General features: G+C 35.5%; 1 protein-coding gene across 1 annotated transcript; it reads left to right on the top strand.

Annotated features, from left to right (window-relative positions):
• The first annotated feature begins 1,304 nt into the window (after window positions 1-1,304).
• On the top strand, window positions 1,305-24,015 carry RASSF8 (Ras association domain family member 8). Its single transcript, XM_021690624.1, is given in 5 exon segments — window positions 1,305-1,463; window positions 19,341-19,555; window positions 19,557-20,231; window positions 22,747-22,891; window positions 23,502-24,015. Coding segments are annotated over 5 exon segments (1,260 nt in total). The 5' UTR covers window positions 1,305-1,360; the 3' UTR covers window positions 23,624-24,015.

The raw sequence follows: 24,015 nt of genomic DNA, 5'->3' as shown, positions 1-24,015 counted from the left end.
GAGATTTTAAAAACCTACAGGAAAAAGAATTGTGTGCAGTTGATTTTTAACCAGCTAATAATAACATTCTAATCAATACAAGAAATCAAGACATTTGGGTTTGACTATGTGAGAATATAAAAATTTCTGCTTGGCATATATATATAAGCAGCTAAACAAAAAAATCAAACAATGAGGAAACAGCAAGTGTAACAAAAAGTTGAGGTTTATATAATTAGAATAACTCTTGTAATTTAAGAATACTATCAAACCTCAGTTAAATGAGAAAAGGACAAGCAGTTCATACATGGGGAAGTTGTCAGCCAGTAAAGGAATTAATTTCTATCAACTAATATTTTCTGCACACCTATGCCTTATACTGTGGTTGGTGTTGGAGTTTTAGTGTTGAAGAGGACACTCAGCCCTTTGGTGAAGAGAGGGAGGCAAGGGACACAATAAACAAAGGAATGCAATGGAATTATGAAGATGGATTTACAAATGCTGGCAAGGCTAGGGAAACTGGTTCAACTGGTTTATTATTCAAAAAAATGACAAAAACTTTTTTTTTAACCTTACAAATGATCCTAATGAGATTTTTTTTTTAAAAAAAAGAAAGGAATAGCATAATACTAAGCGAAGTAAGTCAATCAGAGAAAGACAAGTATCATATGATCTCACTGATATGAGGAATTTGAGAAACAAGACAGAGGATCATAGGAGAAGGGAAGGAAATATGAAACAAGATGAAACCAGAGAGGGAGACAAACCATAAGAGATTCTTAATCTCAGGAAACTAACTGAGGGTTGCTGGAGTGGAGAGGGTGGGAGGGATGGGGTGGCTGGGTGATGGACATTGGGGAGGGTAAGTACTATGGTGAGCGCTGTGAATTGTGTAAGACTGATGAATCACAGACATGTACCCCTGAAACAAATAATACATTATATGTTAATAAAAAAAATTTTTTAAAAAAAGGAAAAGCTTATATGTTGAGCAGTAGGGCTTAGTCAAATAAGTAAGATTTCTTAGAGTTGCTTTTTGATTTCTTAGAGTTACTTTATGATTAAAATTATAATTATGAAAATTATAGTAATATGAAACAATATCATGAAGAAGTGACTGTAGTTGTATTCATGCTACTGAATTCAGTTCTATAAAATAAGTATGTACATGGTCATTAATGGTAGTAGGATTATGAGATACTAGAATTTATTTTGCATAATACTTAAAGAAGAAATTTGAAGACTCATTTTATTAAAAATGTTTTTTCCTCTTTTTAGCTGACTACACAAGACTGCCTTCCCCCATATTTCCGTAGCCAGCGACATGACCTGACACCTTGATGACAAGTCTCAGGGCCCTTGGGTGACTGGCTGGTGCACCATGGAACTTAAAGTATGGGTGGATGGAGTTCAGAGGATTGTTTGTGGGGTCACCGAAGTTACAACTTGCCAGGAAGTTGTAATAGCCTTAGCTCAAGCAATAGGTAAGTGGACTTTCTGGGAATCTGAGATAAAGTGGTTTATGCTTCCTCTTGTGGTTTGTTTATGTTTGCTTGTATTAAATATAGATTTCTAGTTTTTTGTTTATTTGGTTCCATAATACAACTTGCAGGTATACTTTTACTTATTATTATTCCCCAATGCTTAAAGAAATCTGTAAAGACACTTATTCTCTGTCTCCCCCCAGATTTTACTGATCTTCAGACTAGAGTCTGCATGCCTTCTGCTCTATTGTTGTTTATTCTAAACAATGATTTGTGGAACTGAAGATGTTTTCTTGAGCCAAAAGATTCCTAGTTCCCAGACCCCTCATTAGGAAAAATCCTATTTACTGTTTATTCTGACTACTTTCAGAGAAGAAAAATGCAACAAATAGCATGGTCCTTCAATAGAAAGATAATATGTGCATTTTTAAATCTTACTATACAGTGCAGATGAAGTTGTCAAGTACATGCTTACTTGCTCCATCTTGTTCACCTACAGTGTTGCAACTTTTCTTCTTAGTCTCAGTTTATCATTTTTATGCATGTTTTTTAGTTGCCTTAACCCTTTTGGAACATGATGAGGGCATAAGCACCTATATCAGAAAAGCCAGTAATGTGGGTTACAGCTTATATTTGCATCTTAAGTCCAACATTTAGCAAACATGTATTAAAAGGAAATTGTTTTCAGCACCATGCTTAGTGCTTCTTTGTCTTTGAGCAACTAATCAAGTTTACTTTATGTCGTGCTAGTTTATGTTGGAAACATGTCACGTTTGTTCAGGATTGAGAAAAGTCACCCTGCACCATGGCACCTTAGCATTTTGTAGAGACATTTCTGGCAGATACACTGTTAAGAAGTGGGCAGTGCCCTGTGCAAAGATAGAGACTTTCTTTTAATACTGACATTTTTTTATTTTTCCTTAAATACTTTGTAGCACACACATATGTTAAAACAATGCTAAAAATCCTAGGCTTTCACATTCAGTGAAATTTTCTTGCATTTTGGCCTAATTATATTTGTGGGCTTAAGTTTAATTATTAAAGAAGGGAAAATAAAGACATTTGATTTTATTTCATATTCTTTGCAACCAACTTATTCAGTAATTGTCCCTTTTACAAGCCTAATAAAGAATTCAAAGTAATGATCATCAAGGTACTCACTGGATTTGAGAAAAAAGTGGATGAACTCAATGAGAATTTCAACCAAGAGATAGAAACTATAAAAAACAACCAGGTAGAGTTGAAGAATACACTAATTGAAATGAAAAATACACTAGAGGGAATCAGCAGCAGATTAGAGAATGCAGAAGAATGGAACAGTGATTTGGAAGACAGGATAATGGAAGGCAACCAACCTTAACAGCAAAAAGAAAAAAGAATAATAATAAATAAGAATAGATTAAGGAAACTCAGTGACATCATCAAGCATAACAGCATTCACATTATAGTGAGCCCCCAAAGGAGAAAAGAAAGGGGACAGAAAACTTATTTGAAGAAATAATTTGAAGAAAAACTTCCTTAATCTGGGAGAGGAAACAGATACCCAGGTCCAGGAATCACAGAGTGCCCCAAATAAAATGAACCCAAGGATGTCCACACAAAAACACATAATAATTAAAATAGCAAAAACTCAAGATAAAGAGAGAATATTAAAAGCAGCAAGAGAAAAGCAAACACATATAATGGACACCCCATAAGGCTATCAGCTGATTTTTCAGCAGAAACTTTTCAGGGCAGAAGGGAGAGGCATGATATATTCAAAGTGCTAAAAGGAAAAAACCTATAACCCAGCAAGGTTATGATTCAGAATTGAAGGAGATAGTTTCCCAGACAAACAAAGGAGTTTACCACCACTAAATTGGCCTTACAAGAAATGTTAAAGGGAATTCTTTATGTGGAAGGAAAAGTTCATAAATAGAAATGAGAAAATTATGAAAGGAAAAAATATTCACTGTTTATAAAAACTATATATGAAGCCAATATGGAGGTTAAAACACAAAAATAGTAAAAATCAATCATACCTGTAAAAAATAGTCAAAGAATACACAAAAAGAAGTAAAATATGATATCATATATATAAAATGTGGATAGGGGAGTAAAAATTTAGTGTTTTAGAATGTGTTCAAACTTAAGTGATTATCAGCTTAATGTAGACTGCTATATATATAGGATGTTATATATGAACCCCATAGTAACCACAAATCAAAATTCCATAGTAGATACACAAAAAATAAAGAGAAAGGAATCCAAGCATAACACTAAGGAAAGTCATCAAACCACAAGGGAAGAGAATGAAAGAAGAAAGAACGGAGAAGAACTATAAAAACAACCAGAAAACAATTAACAAAATGACAGTAAGTATATACTGATCAATAATTACTTTAAATATAAATGGACTAAATGCTCCAAGCAAAAAACATAGGGTAACAAAATGGATTTAAAAAAAAACAAGACCCATCTTGCCTATAAGAGAAAAATTCATATCAAAAGACACTTACAGACTGAAAGTGAAGGGATGGAAAAAGATAATCCATAGAAATGGAGGTGAAAAAAAAAAGGTTGGGTAGCAATACTTACATCAGACAAAATAGACCTTTTTTTTTAAATATTTTAAATTTATTTTATTTATTTATTTTTTGACAAAACAGACTTTAAAACAATTACTGTAATAAGAGATAAAGAAAGGCATTATGTAATGATAAAAAGGGTTCAATCTAAAAGCAAATATTAAGAGACTTTATTAAAGGGAGAAATTGACAGTAATGCAGTAATAGTAGGGGACTTTAACACCTCATTTATATCAATAGGTAGGTCACCCAGACAGAAAATCAGTAAGGAAACTGGCTTTGATTCTTAGTATATGTGCCCTTTTCCAGAGAGAATACTAAAGAATGAATAAAGGAGTTTTAAAATTAAAAAAAAAAAAAAAATGGAAACTGGCTTTGAACCACACATTCAGCCAGATGGACTTCACAGATATATACAGAACATTCCACCCCAAAACAGCAGAATACACATTCTTTTCAAATGAGCATGGAATATTCTCTAGGATAGATCACATGTTAGGCCACAAAACAAATCTCAATAAATTTGAGAAGATTAAAATCAATCAAGCATCTTTTCTGAATACAACAGTATGAAACTAAAAATTAATTACAAAGAAAAAAAAAACTGGAAAAACCCAAACACATGGAGGCTACACAACCATTGGGTCAGTGAAGAATCAAAGAGGAAATAAAAAAAAATACATGGAGACAAATGAAAATGGAAACACAACTTCAAAATCTTTGGGACACAACAAAAGCAGTTCTAAGAGGGATAGTTACACCAATACAAGCCTACCTCAAGAAACAAGGAAAATCTCAATCTAACCTTACAACTAAAGGAGCTAGGGAAACAAAGCTCAAAGTTAGTAGAAGGAAGGAAATAATAAAAATTAGAGTGGAAAGTGAAATAGAGACTAAAAAGAAAAAAAAAATCAATGAAAATAAGAGCTGGTTCTTTGAAAAGATCAAATAGTCAAACCATTAGTCAGACTCTGGAAGAAAAAAAAAGAGAAAACTCAAGTAAATAAAAGTCTGAAATGAAAGAGGAGAAATAACAACTGACACCACAGAAATACAAAAGATACGAGAATAGAATGAAAAATTATATGCCAACAAGTTGGACAACGTAGAAGACATAGATAAATTTTTAGAAACATAAAATCTTTCAAAACTGAATCAGAAAGAATAAGAAACCTGAACAAACAGATTACTGGTAACAACATTGAATTGGTAATTTAAAAAAAATCCCAACAAACAAAAGTCCAGGACCAGGTGTCTTCACAGGTGAATTCTACCAAACATTTAAAGAGTTAGTACCTGTTCTCAAACTATTCCAAAAACCAGAAGAGGAAGAAAAACTTTCAAATTCATTTGACAGGGCCAGCTTTTATTACCTTAATAGCAAAACCAGACACTACAAAAAAAAAAGAAGAAGAAAAGAAAACTTCAGGCCAGGATCCCGGATGAATATAGATGCAAAAATCCTCAACAAAGCGTTAGTAAACCGAATTCACCATCACCAAGTGGTATTTATTTCAGGGATGCAAGGATGGTTCATTATTTCCAAATCAATCAATGTGATACATCGTATTAACAAGAGGGAGGATAAAAAAATCATATGATTATGTCAATAGATGCAGAAAAAGCACTTGACAAAATACATCTGTCTATGATAAAAACTGTCAGTGGTGGGTTTAAAGGGAGCATACCTCAACATAATCAAGGCCATATATGAAAAACCCACAGCTAACATCATACTCAGTGTTGAAAAATTGAAAGCTTTTCCTCTAATATTAGGTATAAGACAAGGATGTTTACTCTCACCACTTTTATTCATCATAGTACTAGAAGTACTAGCCACAGCAATCAGAAAAGAAAAAATGAATAAAAGGCATCCACGTTGGTAAGGAAGAAGTAGAACTCACAATTTGCAGATTACATCATAACTATGTATAGAAAACCCTAAAGACTCCACTAAAAAACAATTAGAACTAACAAATGAATTCAGTATAATTGCAGAATGCAAAATTAATATACAGAAAGCTGTTGTGTTTCTATACACTAATAATGAAGTAGCAGAAAGAAAAATTAAGATAATCCCATTTACAATAGCACCAAAAAGAATAAAGTACTTTGGAATAAATTAAATCAAGGAGGTGAAAGACCTACACTCTAAAAACTCTTTAAGACTTTGATGAAAAAAATTGAAAGAAAGACAAACAAATGGAAAGATGGACCATGCTCATGGATTGGAAGACTTAATATTGTTAAAGTGTCCATACTGTCGGAAGCAATTTATAGATTCAGTGCAGTCCCCATCAAAATACAAATAGTACTTTTCTCAGAACTAGAACAAATAATTCTAAAATTTGTATAGAAACACAAGAGACTTTGAATAGCTAAAGCAATCTTGAAAAAGAACAACAAAGCTGGAGGTTTCACAATCCCAGATTTCAAGATATACTACACAGTTCATAATAATTAAAACAATATGGTACTGTTAGATATATAGATCATTGGAACAAGATAGCCCAGAAATAAACCCACAGTTACATAGTTGATTAATCTATGACAAGGGAGGCAAGAATATATACAATGAAAAAAAGATAGTCTCTTCAACAAATGGTGTTGAGAAAACTGAACAGCTATATGCAAAGAAATGAAACTGGGTCACTTTCTTAGACAACACACCATAATAAGCTCAAGGTGGATCCCCCCCACCCCCACAAGGTAGATTAAAGACCTAAATGTGAGACCAAAAGCATAAAACTCCTAAAAGGAGTTTTGGACACTGGCCTTAGCAACATATTTATGGATATGTCTCCTCAGGCAAGAGAAACAAAAACAACAACAACAAATATATATATATTATAGACTACACCAGAATAAAAAGCTTTTCCACAGCAAAGGAAACCATCAACAAAATGAATAGACAACCTACTGAATGGGAGAAGATATTTGCAAGTGATGTATTTGATAAGGGGTTAATACATAAAATATATTAAGAACACATACAACTCACCACCAAAAGAAAATCTGCTTAAAAAAATGGGCAGAGAACCTGAATAGACATTTTTCCAAAGAAGATATACAGATGGCCAACAGACACATAAAAAGATGTTCAACATCACTAATCATCAGGTAAATGCAAATCAGAACTACAATGAGATATCACCTCACACCAGTCAGAATAGTTAGTATCAAAAAGACAAATAACAAGTGTTTGTGAGGACGTGGCAACAAAGGGAATGCTCGTGCACTGTATGTGGGAATGTAAATTGGTGCAGCCACTGTGGAAAACAGCATGGAGTTTCCTCAAAAAATTAAAAATAGAAATATCATATGATTCAGTAATTCCACTTCTGGGTATTTATCCAAAGAAATGAAAGCACTAATTTGAAAAGATAAATGCACCCTATATTTATTGCAGCATTATTTTTAATAGCCAGGACATAGGAGCAACCTAAGTGATCACCAGTACATGAGTGGATAAAGTTGTGTGTGTGTGTGTGTGTGTGTGAGTGTACATATATATATATATGTGTGTGTGTGTGTGTGTGTATAATGCATATATATGCATAACTGTGTGTGTGTATAATGGAATATTACTCAGCCACAAAAAAGAGTGAGATCTTGCCATTTGCAACAACATGGATAGATCTAGAAGGTATTATTGAAATAAGTCAGACGGTTAAAGACAAATACCAAATGATTTCACTGATATGTGGAATCTGAAAAACAAAGCAAACAAACACAAACAGACTTACAAATACAGAGAACAAATGGTGGTTGCCAGAGAGGAGGGGTTGTGGGGATTGGCAAAATAGGTAAAGGGGATTAAGAGGTACAAAATTCCAGTTATAAAATAAATAAGTCACAGTGATGAAAAGTAGAGCATAGGAAATATAGTCAGTAATATTTTAAGAACATTGTATGGTGACAGATGGTTACTACACTTACTGTGGTGAGCATTGAGTTATGTAGAGAATTGTCAAATCACTGTGTTGTACTCCTCAAACTGATATAACATTGTATATCAGCTGTACTTCATAATAAAAATAAATAAAAAATTAAAGATAGGAAAAAGGTAAAACATAAGAACTGAGAGGTATTTTGTCTCAAGACTCAATTACATATATACTAACCAAAATAAAGTCACTTAGGCATATTAATATTGAAAAAATAGCTTTAAGACAAAGGACACTAGAAAGAAGAGACTTACTACATGAGCATATATAAGGCTTAATTCAAAGGAAGATAAAAGATTGTAAACTTACATACAACAAGTTACATTGCCTCAAATATATAAAGTAAAACCGGGGTGCCTGGGTGGCTCAGTTGGTTAAGTGTCTGCCTTTGGCTCGGGTTATGATCTCAGGGTCCTGGGACCCACATAGGCCTCCCTGCTCAGTGGGGAGTCACCTTCTCCCTCTCATTCTGCCTCTGTACATGCACGCGCTCTCTCTCTCAAATAAATCTTTAAATATATATTAAAGTAAAACCAACGGAACTAGAAAGAAACTAACACTCCACTATAATGGGAGATTTTAAATATGCTTCAGTGACTGAAGAGAAGAAACAACAAATCGGGGGAAAAGGCCCCACATAATTTATTTAAATAAAAATACTCCATCTTTGTTTTTTTCTGCTTAGTAAAAACTCTAAAATTAGCAATTATCAAATCTAACTTTCTTTGTTATATTTGAGAATCAGGCCATGGGCAGTGGTTTAAAAGAAACTGAGTATTTTACAGCGTGGCTGAGGAGTGTAGTTAGCTACATCTGTCCATCTGGTATCCACATTTTCTATACAGAATTTCAAGGGGAAAATGCGCAGATATACCAGGTGTGTGTTTATCCATTTGGACTAAACAGTGTACTGTACTTGTTTGTGAACAAGCTAAAAAGTTTTAACTGAATCTACCCCATTTTTGCTTTGTCAGTTAACTCAGTCCAGAGGTGTTTTTGAAAAGTTGACAACTTGAATACAGAGGTTTTATGATATTTCTCCAAACTTGGCTAAACAACTCTTTTTCTGTATCATAAATACTTCATTGAATTCAGAATTCACCTGAGAGATGATTCAACTGGCAATCAGACGAGGACTGTTGATCCTTGCTTCCCTGGTGCTGTAAGATTTTCTCAGCATCAAATGTAATATGCTTCTGATACCTACCTAAATATTTCTCTATTTTGTAATGTGAGTTATTGGTATTCAAAGTTTAAACACTAAATGAAATTTTTATAGTACTTTGACGTTATTTCCACTGTAAGAAATAATAGGGGATTTGTTAGGAAAAATTAATGCTGTGACATCCAACCCCAGAATTTTGGTGGCTTAACACAATAAAAGATTATCCTATGAGCAGAGTATTGACTGACTGAGCAAAATGCAGATGTTTCTAAAAAATGTATAATGAAGCAACTTATAGAATACTTTCATGGGTTTAAAATTTTTTCTTTTTAGATTTTATTTATTTGAGAGAGAGAGACAGAGATAGAGAGAGCACAAGTGGGGAGGAGAGAGAGAAGCAGCCTCCCCGCAGAGCAAGGAGCCCGATGCGGGACTTGATCCCAGGACCCGGGGATCATGACCTGAGCCGAAGGCAGACGCTTAACCAACTGAGCCACCCAGGCACCCGTCATGGGTTTAAACCCACATATTTGCCGCATGGGGTGAAAGCATCAAAGATACACTCTTGATTAGGGATTGTTAGGAATTTTTCTAGATAGCTAAAATTACTCTCAGAAAACCATCAAGATATAAAAATATTTACATTAGTTAGCAATCTGCAAATATATATGGCAGAGAACCTTTTTTGACTTTGTGCTGCTAATCAATGAAATCAAATTAGAAAATAGCTAAAGACAGAACATAATTTGGTAAAAGATGTTGAAAGTATCTGGTAATATGGAAAGAAATCCTTTCTGCTCTGATCTTTGACTACCTTGACAGGTTATATATATATATATATATATATACACAATATATATATATTTGGGTGGTGGAAATAGAACACATCCAAATTATGAGACAGAATAACAAAATAAAAACATAATTGAAACACTTTAATTGGCATGAAGTGGTTAAACTGCCCTGCAGTGCACTGTGTGTTTGGTCACTATATATGCTGGGCTTTTTGACACATTCCCAGTTTCGAGTATTTTATCTTGTTTCTCCCATAAATTATCCCAGAAATGCCATTATTTCACAGTTCAAACTGCTTCTCAAATCTGTATGTGAAACAGAAAGCCTTTGGCTGTTGATCTGTTTCAAGTTGTAGTCCAGAAAATGCGTTTGCTTTTACAATATCCCCAAAATATGAAAAGAATGTATTTCTGCCCTCAAGTAGCCTTAGAACTGGAGTAGAGTATGGCTAACAAAAGATTAGAGAGGAAAAGAGGAGGAAAAAATCAAGGAGACTGAGGGAAAAGTTTTCTCATTCATACTCCTTTGTTGCCTGGTGCCATTTAAAGTACTGAAGATTCAGAATTTTTCTCTGTTCCCACTTGTGATCTTGTTCCCATATCTTCTTCAACTGGGGCCAGAGTTAGCATTTAATAGAGACAAATTGGTTGGGGCTGGGGTCCAAGGTGGAGTAGACTGTTCCTAAAAAGCCATGTTTCATATGGTTTGCCCCAAGAAAATCAGTTTTCTATTTTTTTTTAAAGATTTGATTTATTTATTTGACACAGAGAGAGAACATAAGCAGGGGGAGTGGCAGGCAAAGGGAGAAGGAGAAGCAGGCTCCCTGCTAAGCAGAGAGCCTGACGTGGGGCTTGATCCCAGAACTCTGGGATCATGACCTGAGCTGAAGGCAGACACTTAACTGACTGAGCCATCTAGGCACCCTGAAAATCAGTTTTCAAACACACACATTTTATACTGAATTCTAGTTTAAGTATTTAATACTTATTTCTTTTCTCTGGAAGTCCCTCTAACATAGGGGCCCTGCTTGTTTATCCTTCTTACACCATTGCTTTGCCTAAAGTAAGTACTCAGTAAAACATAGTTTCCAAAACACTGCTGTCCAGTAGAACTTTTTTGCAAGGATAATAATGGTCCCTGTCTGTGCTGTCCAGTTTGGTAACCACCAGCCACATGCAGCTACTGAACACTTGAAATGTGGCTTGTATAACTGAGGAAATGAATTTTTAATTAAAATTTAAATGTGACTAGTGGTTAATTGGTATTGTAGTAAACAGTTCTAGGAGATGACTAATTGGTATCTCAGACTTAAAATGTCAGAACCCGACCTCTGTATCTCAGCTGCTGCTCACCCTCAGATTTCTTCCTTCTCATCTCAGCAAATGAAAACTTTTCTTTTAATTGATTAGATCTAAAACTTTTATGTGATCTTTGCTTCTTTTCTTGTTCTAATATCTCACAACCATTCCATCAACAAATCCTATTTGTACTACCTTCAGTCTATATGCAGAATCTTGTTTTTCTTCACAACCACTGTTAACACCTTGATGTAAGCCCACCATCATTTCTCACTTAGATTTTTGCAGTAACTCATCTCACTGCATCATCTGCATCATCTTGGTCCCCTCCAGCCTATTCTCAACAAATTTCTTTTAAAGTTAATACTTTTTTTAAAGTTTTTATTTAAATTCCAGTTAGTTAACATACAGTGTAATATTAGTTTCAGGTGTACAATTTAGTGATTCAGCACTTACATGCAACACCCGGTGCTCATCTCAGGTGCCCTCCTTCATCCCCATCACCTATCTCCCCCATCCCCCACCCACCTCCCCTCTGGTAACCATCAGTTTGTTCTCTAGAGTTAAGAGTCTGTTTCTTGGTTTGCCTCTCTCTCTCTCTTTTATTTTTCCCTATGCTCATTTGTTTTATTTCTTAAATTCCACATGAGTGAATTCATATGGTATTTGTCTTGCTCTCACGGACTTCACTTACCATAATACTCTTAGTTCCATCCATGTCATTGCAAATGGCAAGCTTTCATTCTTGTTTATGGCTGAGTAATATTCCATTGTGTGTGTATCTGTTTTTTTATGTATATACCACATCTTTAAAGTAATACTTTTAAAATATGCATCATATCACTCCTCTGCTCAAACCGTCCCCCCATCCACAGTGGTTTCTTACTCAGAAAATTCCAAAGTCCGTACAATGGTCTTCAGGACCCTAATGAATCCATACTTTATCCCCTTACCAATCTGACCTTATTTTATGCCACTTACTTTTGATTGTCGCTTCTTATATACACCAAAGACATTTCTGCCTCAGTCTTTGCATCTCTTCTTTTCTCTGCTGAGAATACTCTGCACCCAGATATCTTCAAACAGAGATCCCTTGGATCTCTGTTTAAATATCATCTTCTCACAGATGTCCCTGACCACATGTACATATACACATGCACACACATGCTTATACACTCAAATACTCTTTATCTGCCATACTCTAGTGTTCTCTAAAGCACCTACCCCTCCTGACATTACATACAGGCCACGTATATAGACCATATATGCATTTTCAAATCTAAACATTTCTGAAAGCCTAAAGTTTATCATACTTTATTTGTTAGCCATAACTGGAGTGTTTTGAACTCATTTGGTGGTAAAAACTGCTCTAATTTGATATGAAGTTATTAATTTATATTTATTCCATTTGCTATGAACATTGATACATTTAACTTTATACATTTTAATATGTTTGATTACAGACCTACAGGATAGCACTATGTTGCCTTTCTAAAATCCAAGAAGTTCTGAATTTTCATCATATCTGGCCTTAAAGCTGTTGGATAATGGACAGTAGACCTACATTTACTTATTTGTGTGTTGTATATTGCTTGCTACTGTTTTGTTATTGTCTATTCTCATAGCTTAAAACCATGCCTAAGTAATAGACAATACGTATTTGTGAATAAATGAATGAATTTTTTAGTTTTTTTTTTTTCTATAAATTACAGGCTGAGCTAGGTGACCACCTAATGTTTCATCCATCTGTAAGATTATATGATCCTTTAGAAGATAACTAAAATAATATTTTATATTGTCACATTTAACTCAATTTCATGCATAAATTATCAATTTTAGAAATTTACAAATTTATCAGTATTGTATCTGTTTACAAAGTAATACTATTCATTGTAGACTGTTTTGAAATTTAGAAAATAAACAGAACAGAAAAAAATGACCCTACCTCCTAAGAGTAATCACTATAAGCAGCGTTTTTTATGTACATCTAGATGAGCTTAAAAACAAAGATTTCACTCTCCATAATTCTTAATAGTTTTAAAGTCTCATTTTGCATTTACTGGATTGTGATTTAAATTTTCCACATCACCTAATCCTCATAACAGTCTTATGAGGAAAGCAGTGTTATTATCTCTACAGATGATCAAGCTAAGGCCCAGAGTTATCAGATAACTTGCCCAAGCTCCTGTACCTAGTAAGGAACGTACTGGGATCCAAACCAGTAGTCTGACTCAAGAACCCTGCTCTTAACTACTGTTACACTGTGTTGATTATACCCCCTATAATCTCAATGGGCATCTGTTAGGAAATATAGTTATTGATTGAATTATATTGAAACAAGAAATAAAAACCTTAATAGTAAAATATACTGCTTTTTTATAGCCAAGATCATCTTTTACAGTTTTGATATTTATGACAGTAGTGTAATCTTCATAATTTTAAGTACTTTCTAGGTTTTCTCCATCCATAAAACATTATTTTAATGAATGTGAAGACATGCAATTCGTAGCATGCATCAGTCAAGGTAGGTTAGATCATGCTACATTAATAAAATATCCCCCAAATCTTACTGGTCTATAGTGATAAGTGTTAGCTGTTATTTTGGTTAATAGTATTTATGCAAAGTAAGTAGCATAGTGCCCAGCAAATACAGGCATAATAAATGTTAATCATTATGAAATCAATAAATTTTATGTTTTCATTATTTTTTAATAGTAGTAAGCTTAACATATAATCCTAAATAGTTCCTAAATTAATATGCAGTAATTCTGTGATTACATGATAATCTCATCAACACACTGGGAAAATATACTGTGAATGATTTAGCTGTGAGTTGTGCACAGCTGGCTGACAGGTTATACTCAGAGATATTTACATTATATCACTGTCATCATGAAATAAACACTCCATGGGTAAAGTTATTTTAATAGCTACACTCAGGACTTGTAGAAAATTCATTGATAAATTTGCAGGATAGTTGTATGTGATTGGAAGATTGCTTTAAATTCTTTAGGCTTTGATTTCTTCACTGGTAAGTTGAGGATCATAATATCTATACTGCTTACCTCATAAAACCAATTAGGATTACATATATATTATATATATTTATATATTTTATATATTTTTTATTTTTATATACATATATATATGTAAACATCAAAAGCATTTAACAGACTATAAAATGATAACAGTGTAATTTCTGTTACAGAGATAAATATTCCTGGTAAGAATTCTAAGTCATTATGAGAAGGGTTAGTTATGTTCATTAGAGTCTGTATAAGAATCCAAAATGTTTATGTAGCTTAAGGAGCAAAGTATCTGTTATCAGAAAAGCTCAGTGGGGTTGGATAGATTATTCATGGTTAAGAATAAGCTGTTACTGACATTACTTCTAATATGTACAGAAACAGGAGGCTATGTTAGCATTAAATTTGTAAGAGACTAATGCCAACTCTGTCATGTTCTTTTGTTTTTTTTAAAAGATTTTATTTATTTATTTGACAAAGAGAGACACAGCGAGAGAGGGAACACAAGCAGGGGGAGTGGGAGAGGGAGAAGCAGGCTTCCTGCTGAGCAGGGAGCCCGATGCGGGGCTCGATCCCAGGACCCCGGGATCATGACCAGAGCTGAAGGCAGACGCTTAACTGACTGAGCCACCCAGGCGCACCTGTCATGTTCTTTTGAATAATGTACAGTATTCATCTTTGGGGTAAGAAGGATTTGAAACTAAAGAAAAAACCAAATGTCAGTTAAAACTAAATCTTATAAAGAGGGTTGATGATCAAGGTGTTTAATAGAATCCCCAGGGCCTGACACTATTTCTGACAGATATTTGGTGTTTAATATATATTTGTTGAATAAATAACAAGATGTGACTTTTATTTTTTTTATTATGTTAATCACCATACATTACATCATTAGTTTTTGATGTAGTGTTCCATGATTCATTGTTTGCATATAACACCCAGTGCTCCATTCAGTATGTGCCCTCTTTAATACCCATCACCAGGCTAACCCATACCCCCACCCCCTCCCCTCTAGAACCTCAGTTTGTTTCTCAGAGTCCATAGTCTCTCATGGTTTGTCGCCCCCTCCGATGTCCCCCCCCTTCATTTTTCCCTTCTGCTGTTTTTTTTTTTTTTTTTTTTTAACATATAATGTATTATTTGTTTCAGAGGTACAGGTCTGTGATTCAACAGTCTTACACAATTCACAGCGCTCACCATAGCACATACCCTCCCCAATGTCTATCACCCAGCCACCCCAACCCCTCACCCCCCACCACTCCAGCAACCCTCAGTTTGTTTCCTGAGATTAAGAATTCCTCGTATCAGTGAGATCATATGATACATGTCTTTCTCTGACTGACTTATTTCGCTCAGCATAATACCCTCCAGTTCTATCCACGTCGTTGCAAATGGCAAGATTTCATTCCTTTTGATGGCTGCATAATATTCCATTGTATATATACACCACATCTTTATCCATTCATCTGTCGATGGACATCTTGGCTCTTTCCACGGTTTGGCTGTTGTGGACATTGCTGCTATAAACATCGAGGTGCATGTACCCCTTCAGATCCCTACATTTGTATCTTTGGGGTAAATACCCAGTCATGCAATTGCTGGGTCATATGGTAGCTCTGAGATGTGACTTTTAAATCATGATTTTGTTCTTTGGCTCTAAGAAATTTCCTAAAATTGTAAAAAAAAAAAAAAAAAAAAAAAAAAAAAATGGTTGCACCGTTGAAAGAGTGATTGAAATAAGGGCATAATGTTTTTGGGTGACCCATATTTGAATATTTGAGTTTGGGTGTATATTTTCAAAAACTTCATATTACTCCACAGTTATACATACTATTCTGCTTTAAATTAAGTGAGAGTAATCTGTTATCCTATTTCCTTTTAATTCATGTCAGTCATCCAATGAGATTCCACCAATGCATTAAAGTCTCTTTATGTGATTTTCCTTATTATATGAAGTTAATGATCCTTGGGATTACACTCAATTGCTTCAGCTATTCAAAAGTATAGTCAGTATTTTATTTATTTACCATTACTTATTGTGACATGCATTTCTAGATAGCCAAAACAGCCTAAACTACAAATGCTATAGGTAGGTAGGTAGATAGGTAGGTAGGTAGGTAGGCAGGTAGGTAGATAGATATTCCTTTTTATTAGGTTAAGGGGTACATCATGATAGTGTGCAAGGTACAACTAAATGTATCCATTTAGTAAAATACATTGAAAGGAGTTTTGCAAGAAGAATTTGAATCCTTCCAAATGAAATAGGATCTTTAGGGCCTTACCAAGGATAGTATTAAAAATAATGATTATGGGATTTAACTTTTACATAACCTATCTAAAACCTAACTTTTATAATAAAATCAAAGCTAGGGGCACCTGGGTGGCTCAGTCATCAAGCGTCTGCCTTTGGCTCAGGTCATGATCCCAGGGTCCTGGGATCGAGCCCCGCATCGGGCTTCCTGCTCAGCAGGAAGCCTGCTTCTCCCTCTCCCACTCCCCCTGCTTGTGTTCCCTCTCTTGCTGTGTCTCTCTCTGTCAAAAAAATAAATAAAATCTTAAAAAAAAAAAAATCAAAGCTATTAATTCATTTACCTTTTTTTAAATTTTATTTTATTATGTTAGTCACCATACAGTACATCATTAGTTTTTATAAAAGCTTTTTTATATTGCTGGATAGGATTTTTTTTCTTTTTGCCTAATTGCACATTTATAAATATGTGTTATTTAACAAAAAGGGAAAACTGGCAGTGAAAGCAATTCTAAATAATCTTCTAGTAAGACATTCTCATAGGGCAGCGGTACCATTAAGCATTGGGAAAAAAATCCTAATTATGGCTCTAAATTAGGGTCTTTAAAATTCTTAATATAACTTGGCTAATGTAATGATTCCATTTTCTTTTTCAAGATGCTTCATTGGCCTGGTAGACAATTAGAGAGGGCTCTGCTGATCTATTCTAACCCCTCACAGTACTGATGAGGACACAGAGCTCCAGAGAAGAGTGAGATTCTAAAAGTAGTTGATAGGCAGCAAAGCCAAGAACACAAAGTGCTGTGATCTTTGAAGCAGTGTGTACACATGGAACAGTTTTAACCTTGCAGATTTATCATGTGGTTTTTCTTGGAGTAATTACAGTAATTTTTAACCTGAAAATCACTAGAAACGTGTTTTATTCCCAGAAACCAATCCACTGTATTAAGGGTTTCTTCTTCATTCCCCTCGTTTACCCAGATATTTTGGCAATAGTAACAACTAACATTTGTATAGAACTGCTCAATTTTAGAAAACAGTTTTATATTTTACATCTCACTTGACTCTTGCAACAACATTGTCAGTAAGAAAATATTATGCTCACCCTATAGATGAGGAAACTGAAGCCAAAAGAAATTTAATAAATTGCGCAAATCATTTAAATAGCTGGCGGAGCCAAACCTGAACACAGGCCTTCTGACTGCAGAGCCTTTGCTCTTTCCAGCTTTATGTTGTTGGGAGTTGCTAAAAGTTGTTTAAGGATTTTTTTTTAAGCCAGCTTATTGTCATGTCACGTCATTTTTAAGAGGTCTCTGGTCAGCCCTTTTGTTACGTGAATAACAGGGTTTTAAATTAGTAATGGCTACCTGTATTGATTGAACACCTGCCCTGGGCCAGGCGATGTGGTGGGTGCTTATTATGCCTGACTCTGACTCTCAGAACCTGTGAGGTGTACGCTATTTATCCAGTAGGTAATTAAAACTCGGGATTAAAACTCCACTCTGTTTGCCTTGCGAGCTGCAACTTTTCTGCTGTACCCAAGATTCAGTTTCCATAGGAGAAAATATGCATATGTTTAGAGCAATATCACTCTTAATGTACTACTTCTGTATTGCATACATGGATATTCACATACATACGTATCCAGACCTCCATTTATTGACCTCCATAATAACTGAGAAAATAACTGCTCTTGGTTCAGAAGCTCATGAAATTAAAAAACAGGATAAATCAATAGCTGTATATACCAGTGTTATAATTGCAAGACAACAGGATCAGTATTTTCTTCCTTGTAATAATGTTAAGTAGTAACGGATACTTTTTTATTGAGATATAATTGACATGTAACATTTATATTAGTTTCAGGTGTCCAGGGGACACTTCTAACAAAATAAAATCAATCTGACCCACCCACCTTAAATGGAAGTATTTAGGAAGTGTGTTCAAGTAAATGATACTATACTGTCTTCTGAAGCTTGATCTTCTGTAATTACCAGTTAGGTTCAGTATAACTTTTTCTTAAATATGATTTTATTGTTTTTGTTTTTTAATATTTTTGCCTTTTAAATTTTTTTTAACAAGAATCTTTGAAGTTACAACTACCAAAACTGTAGAAGACTTTTCTTCAGACCCCTATTTTTATACAAAATTATTTTGAAGGGTCATTTTCACTGAGGTGTTTTTTTTTTTTTTTGCCAAGGGTGTGATAGCAGCAGTGTGAGCTATGAGTTGGCCAGACCCTCATGCAGAGACAGAGGAAAGACCTGTACAACCCCCTGTGAGCTGAGTAACGTGTTGTCCACTGGCTCCATACCTCCCTTCAGGAGGCAAATGGGGCCTCCAACCTTTCACGTTCCAATGTGCAGAGAAAGCAGAGGGAGTCACAAAGTGGAAATTTATTCAAGTTTTGAAGTTCTACCCAGCTCTGGGACCAGGCCCTCATGACTTCAGTGGGGCATTCTGGTGTCGTCCTTTGTTTCAGCTGGAGGTCTTGCCCCAAACAAGAAAGTCTAGGCATTCAGGCATTTGACAAGAATGTAAGAGTCTCACTGAGGTTTAAAGTATATAGTTGAATTTCTAAGCAAGTCAGAAGGGTATGTGTAATTCACATCCCATAATTTTATGCTGTTAACATACCTTCAAGAGAATTTGTTTGGTTTGGTTTGGTTTTGGTTTTGGTGTTTTTTTCTTCAAGAGAAGTTTTAAAGGTAGTATGGACTGGACTTGGATGCTAATCAAGATGACACAGTTATCAAATAGTGTCCTCTGTTGCATTATTTTAGCTATTGCATATTCCACTTTAACAGTTTATTCTTATCTTTTTTATCTAGGTCGAACCGGAAGGTACACTCTTATAGAAAAATGGAGAGATACTGAAAGACACTTAGCACCTCATGAAAATCCTATCATATCCTTAAACAAATGGGGGCAGTATGCTAGTGATGTACAGCTAATTTTACGTCGAACGGGGCCATCTCTTAGTGAGCGACCCACTTCAGACAGTGTGGCTCGAATTCCGGAGAGAACTTTATATAGGCAGAGTTTGCCCCCCCCTGGCTAAACTGAGGCCTCAGATTGACAAATCAATCAAAAGGAGAGAACCTAAAAGGAAATCATTAACATTTACAGGAGGTGCCAAAGGATTAATGGACATTTTTGGAAAGGGTAAAGAAACTGAATTTAAGCAAAAGGTGCTGAATAACTGCAAAACAACAGCAGATGAATTAAAGAAGCTGATCCGGTTGCAGACAGAGAAGCTTCAATCCATTGAGAAAGAGCTAGAATCAAATGAAATAGAAATACAATTTTGGGAGCAAAAATATAATTCTAACCTTGAAGAGGAAATTGTCCGCCTGGAGCAAAAGATCAAAAGAAATGATGTCGAAATTGAAGAGGAAGAATTTTGGGAAAATGAATTGCAGATTGAACAGGAAAATGAAAAACAGCTGAAGGATCAACTTCAAGAAATAAGACAGAAAATAACAGAATGCGAGAGCAAATTAAAGGACTATTTGGCTCAGATCCAGACTATGGAAAGCGGTCTTGAAGCAGAAAAATTACAACGGGAAGTTCAGGAGGCACAAGTCAATGAAGAAGAGGTTAAAGGAAAGATTGGTAAGGTCAAAGGAGAAATTGACATTCAAGGCCAACAGAGTGTGAGGCTGGAAAATGGCATTAAAGCTGTAGAAAGATCTCTTGGACAAGCCACCAAACGATTACAGGTAAGAACATCTCTATAAAAAGAAATGTTTCATCTGTTTAAAAGAATTAATATATTCTTGGCATTTTCTTTAATGACTGTCCATTTTCTCTTACATTTAAAGTTAGAAACCTACCTTGGTTTATAAGTTTCTTAGAATTTCTGTGACTTATGACAAAGCTAAGATGTGAGACCAAAACAAAGATGAGAGCTAAAGCCTCCCTGATCCTTGCTCCACAGAAAGAGGTGTCTTACTGTGGCAGTTGGAACATTATTGGATACAGAGAATAGAATCTCAGAGCTGGAATGGACACTAATGATGAGATAGTGAATCTGACCTTCTCTCCTTTAGAGAGAAGGAAATCAAAGCCAAAAGAGATTACTGTAGATTGGTCTACCAAGGATTGTGTGGCTAGTTGACTGCTTATCGGTTACTTCTCCACTGTTGCTCACCCCATCTTTTCCTGAGATGTAAATAGTCCCCTTCTTTTCTCCACATTACTTACTTTCCTTTGCTTTTCTGAGGGGCACAAAGGTTCCTCTCTGATTTTCCCCTCTCGGGTTCCCATACAAGAACTTTTATATTTTGCCATGAGATCCTGATCACTCAACTTACATTTCTCGGATACCCATTCTCGAGAAGAAAATGTGCTGATGTTAGGGGAGTTGCAAAGAGGTATTAAATAGAAATAATATTTTAATATACTAAATGTAAATAATATTTAAAGTGTTAAATATTAATATTAAATAAATTTTAAAATATTAAATAAATGTAAATTTCTGGGTTTGGTTACATTTGGCCACATTTCAAGTGCTCGATAGTGGTCGCTGTATTGGTCAGTGCTGGTTGGTGACTTGCTATTCAAAGAGTGATCCATGTAGTTCAGGGCACACTTGTTAAAAATTCAGAATCTCGGGCGCCTGGGTGGCTCAGTTGGTTAAGCGACTGCCTTCGGCTCAGGTCATGATCCTGGAGTCCCGGGATCAAGTCCCATATCGGGCTCCTTGCTCAGCAGGGGGTCTGCTTCTCCCTCTGACCCTCCCCCTTCTCATGTGCTCCCTCTCTCTCATTCTCTCTCTCAAATAAATAAATAAAATCTTTAAAAAAAAAAAAATTCAGAATCTCTACTGTAATAGGATCTCCAGATAGTTCTGGTGCACATGGAGGTTTGAGCAGAGCTACTTTAGAATATGAACAGTTTTACAAGCAGAGAAAGCTGAGGTTTCAAGATTCACTTATGTGATTTCCATTCTCTGCCACAAACTACAGTCAAGAGGTAAAACTACCACCAAAATTTTGAAAATCAAGAATTTCTCATACAGTACAAGGTTGTTAACCTCTGATTTGTCAGTATTATGCTATTTGGATTCATTTTGACCCTTAAAAAGGATACAGTTGGAAGTTGTGTGGCCTTTGATATTGTTTACAGTAAACGCTAATTTATGACAGTCATTGCCAGTAAATCTCCCTACCCTTTGGAAAGGATCTCATAATCAAACTAACATATCTCCAAGTGCCCGCTACACGAATAGTAAGTGGAGGAAACAACCACTCATTTCTGGTATCTCTTCCTACCACTGCCAGTCTTCAGGCATACTCAGCCTGGGTGAGGCCTTGCCACTTTTTCCTGTAGTGCAGTAAGGGAGAGAAAGAACATCCATTCAAATCATGGAATACCTCTCCTTGCTTTTTGAGCTTTCTAGCTATCCAAACTTGATCTCCTTTCTTTAAGGATCTTCAGTTCTCAGACTTGTCTTTGCCAAGGACTTAAGAACCCCAAAGTGAAAATCTTGTGGGAATCTTGCTTTCCTCATGCTCTAATATATAGCTCAATAATGAATCCCATGAAAACAGTTTACCAAAAACAAGAACTTCTCTGAATCTCATGGACCAAATGACTGTTGATTTTGTAGTCAGTTATGATGTCAGTAGGGAAATTTAATTGTGAATAGCTTATAGCAAGATTGCTGTAAACACTGGGATGGATGGAAACTAGTATTTTTTTTTTTTTTTTAAGATTTTATTTATTTTTTGACAGAGAGAGAGACAGCGAGAGAGGGAACACAAGCAGGGGGAGTGGGAGAGGGAGAAGCAGGCTTCCCGCTGAGCAAGGAGCCCGATGTGGGGCTCGATCCCAGAACCCTGGGATCATGACCTGAGCCGAAGGTAGACGCTTAACGACTGAGCCACCCAGGTGCCCCTGGAAACTAGTATTTTACTGATAAAAGTTTATAGAGACATAGATTTATTTCATCAGGTGCATAGTGTATTCCTAACAGGAAGGCATCACATTTAAGAGGATGGACTGAAGAAGCTGTTGTCCTTTATTTGCTTATTTTTTGGCCTGTTCCCCAGAGCAAAAATGATCTCTTTTTTTAGCCCATTGTATCAACATTAACCAGGTTTGTTAAAGGCGTTCTTGGGAAAGCGCATATCGCACATCCAGCCCCTGTAGCAGATGGACTATCACCGGGATGTCTTTAGCTGGCCAAGAGTGAATCTTCAAATAAAAAAACAAATTTTAACTCCTATCTAGGACAAAGAACAAGAACTGGAGCAGTTGACTAAAGAGCTGCGGCAAGTCAATCTCCAGCAGTTTATCCAACAGACAGGGACAAAAGTTACCGTTTTGCCAGCGGAGCCCATTGAAGTAGAGGCCTCACATGCAGACATAGAAAGGGGTAAGGTGTTGAGAAATCTGCTCGCTTTACTTTATTCTCACAGGTTAACTTTGAAGAAACTACTTGTATTCAGTTAAAATATTAGCCTACTGTTCAAAGCTTGGGCCACTTAAAAAAAAAAAATTGACATACTTCCTGCTTCTGGAGAAAATCAATAATATCTAGATTGTTGATTTACGTACGTGGGCATGTAATCCCCAAATCTTGTATCATTTGTTTTAAACTGCTTCTTTAAGAAACCTTTTCCTTATGTTTGAGTCATCATCTGTTGAGTTTTATTAGCATTCCTAATGCCCCTTCTTCCTCTCCTAAGAGTCTTTCTTATTAATTTGTGCTGATATTTAAAAGATGTGTATCATCTGAACAACCAAGAAAGAGAAGCAAAATGCTCACCTTTTTAAAAAGATGTTGAAATCACTGAAAACTGTTTTTATCAATGGAGAGGGTCAAGAAGAGTTAGCTTTCTCCTCTTACCCCAGGCCCCACAGGGGACTGCAATTTTACAGTTTGCTCTTTGGCTCTTGGGGGCAAGAAAAGTTCTAGTTTTTCATGTTGCTGACTATGTCAAGTTGCTGAATACACCAAATGACTTTCTTTGTTTTCTGTGTAGAGGCACCATTCCAGTCTGGGTCCCTGAAGCGGCCTGGTTCATCTCGGCAGCTCCCCAGTAATCTTCGTATTCTACAGAATCCTATCTCATCTGGTTTTAATCCTGAAGGCATCTATGTATAACATTATCTGTCTTTAGGGGAGAGACCCAATAAAGGTACCAAGGACAGTAAAAATTCCTTCTTTGATTTGTGCCAATGATGAACAGAGGATCTATTTCACAAGCCACCGTCTCTTTTTTCTGTCCTAAATTGCATACCACTTGGAGCCATACCCTGTGCACTGATGCTAAAGAACAAAGAAACTGTGTTTTCACACATCGACAGTGTTGACATATTTGTCCAGCAGCTGTAATGCAAAGCCTTCATTTTTATTTGTAGCATTTTGAGAGCGTTAGGAAAGTATTATACTGTGTGTATACGTAAATAAAACCATGACTTAAGAGCGAAGAGAAATATGTGACTGGCTTAGTTTAATTTATTCCATATAATCGATTAATGGGTGAATGTTGATGT

Source organism: Neomonachus schauinslandi, chromosome 5 (assembly GCF_002201575.2).
Source record: "Neomonachus schauinslandi chromosome 5, ASM220157v2, whole genome shotgun sequence".
Classification (NCBI taxonomy): domain Eukaryota; kingdom Metazoa; phylum Chordata; class Mammalia; order Carnivora; family Phocidae; genus Neomonachus; species Neomonachus schauinslandi.
This window is presented reverse-complemented; position numbering and strand designations above follow the sequence as displayed.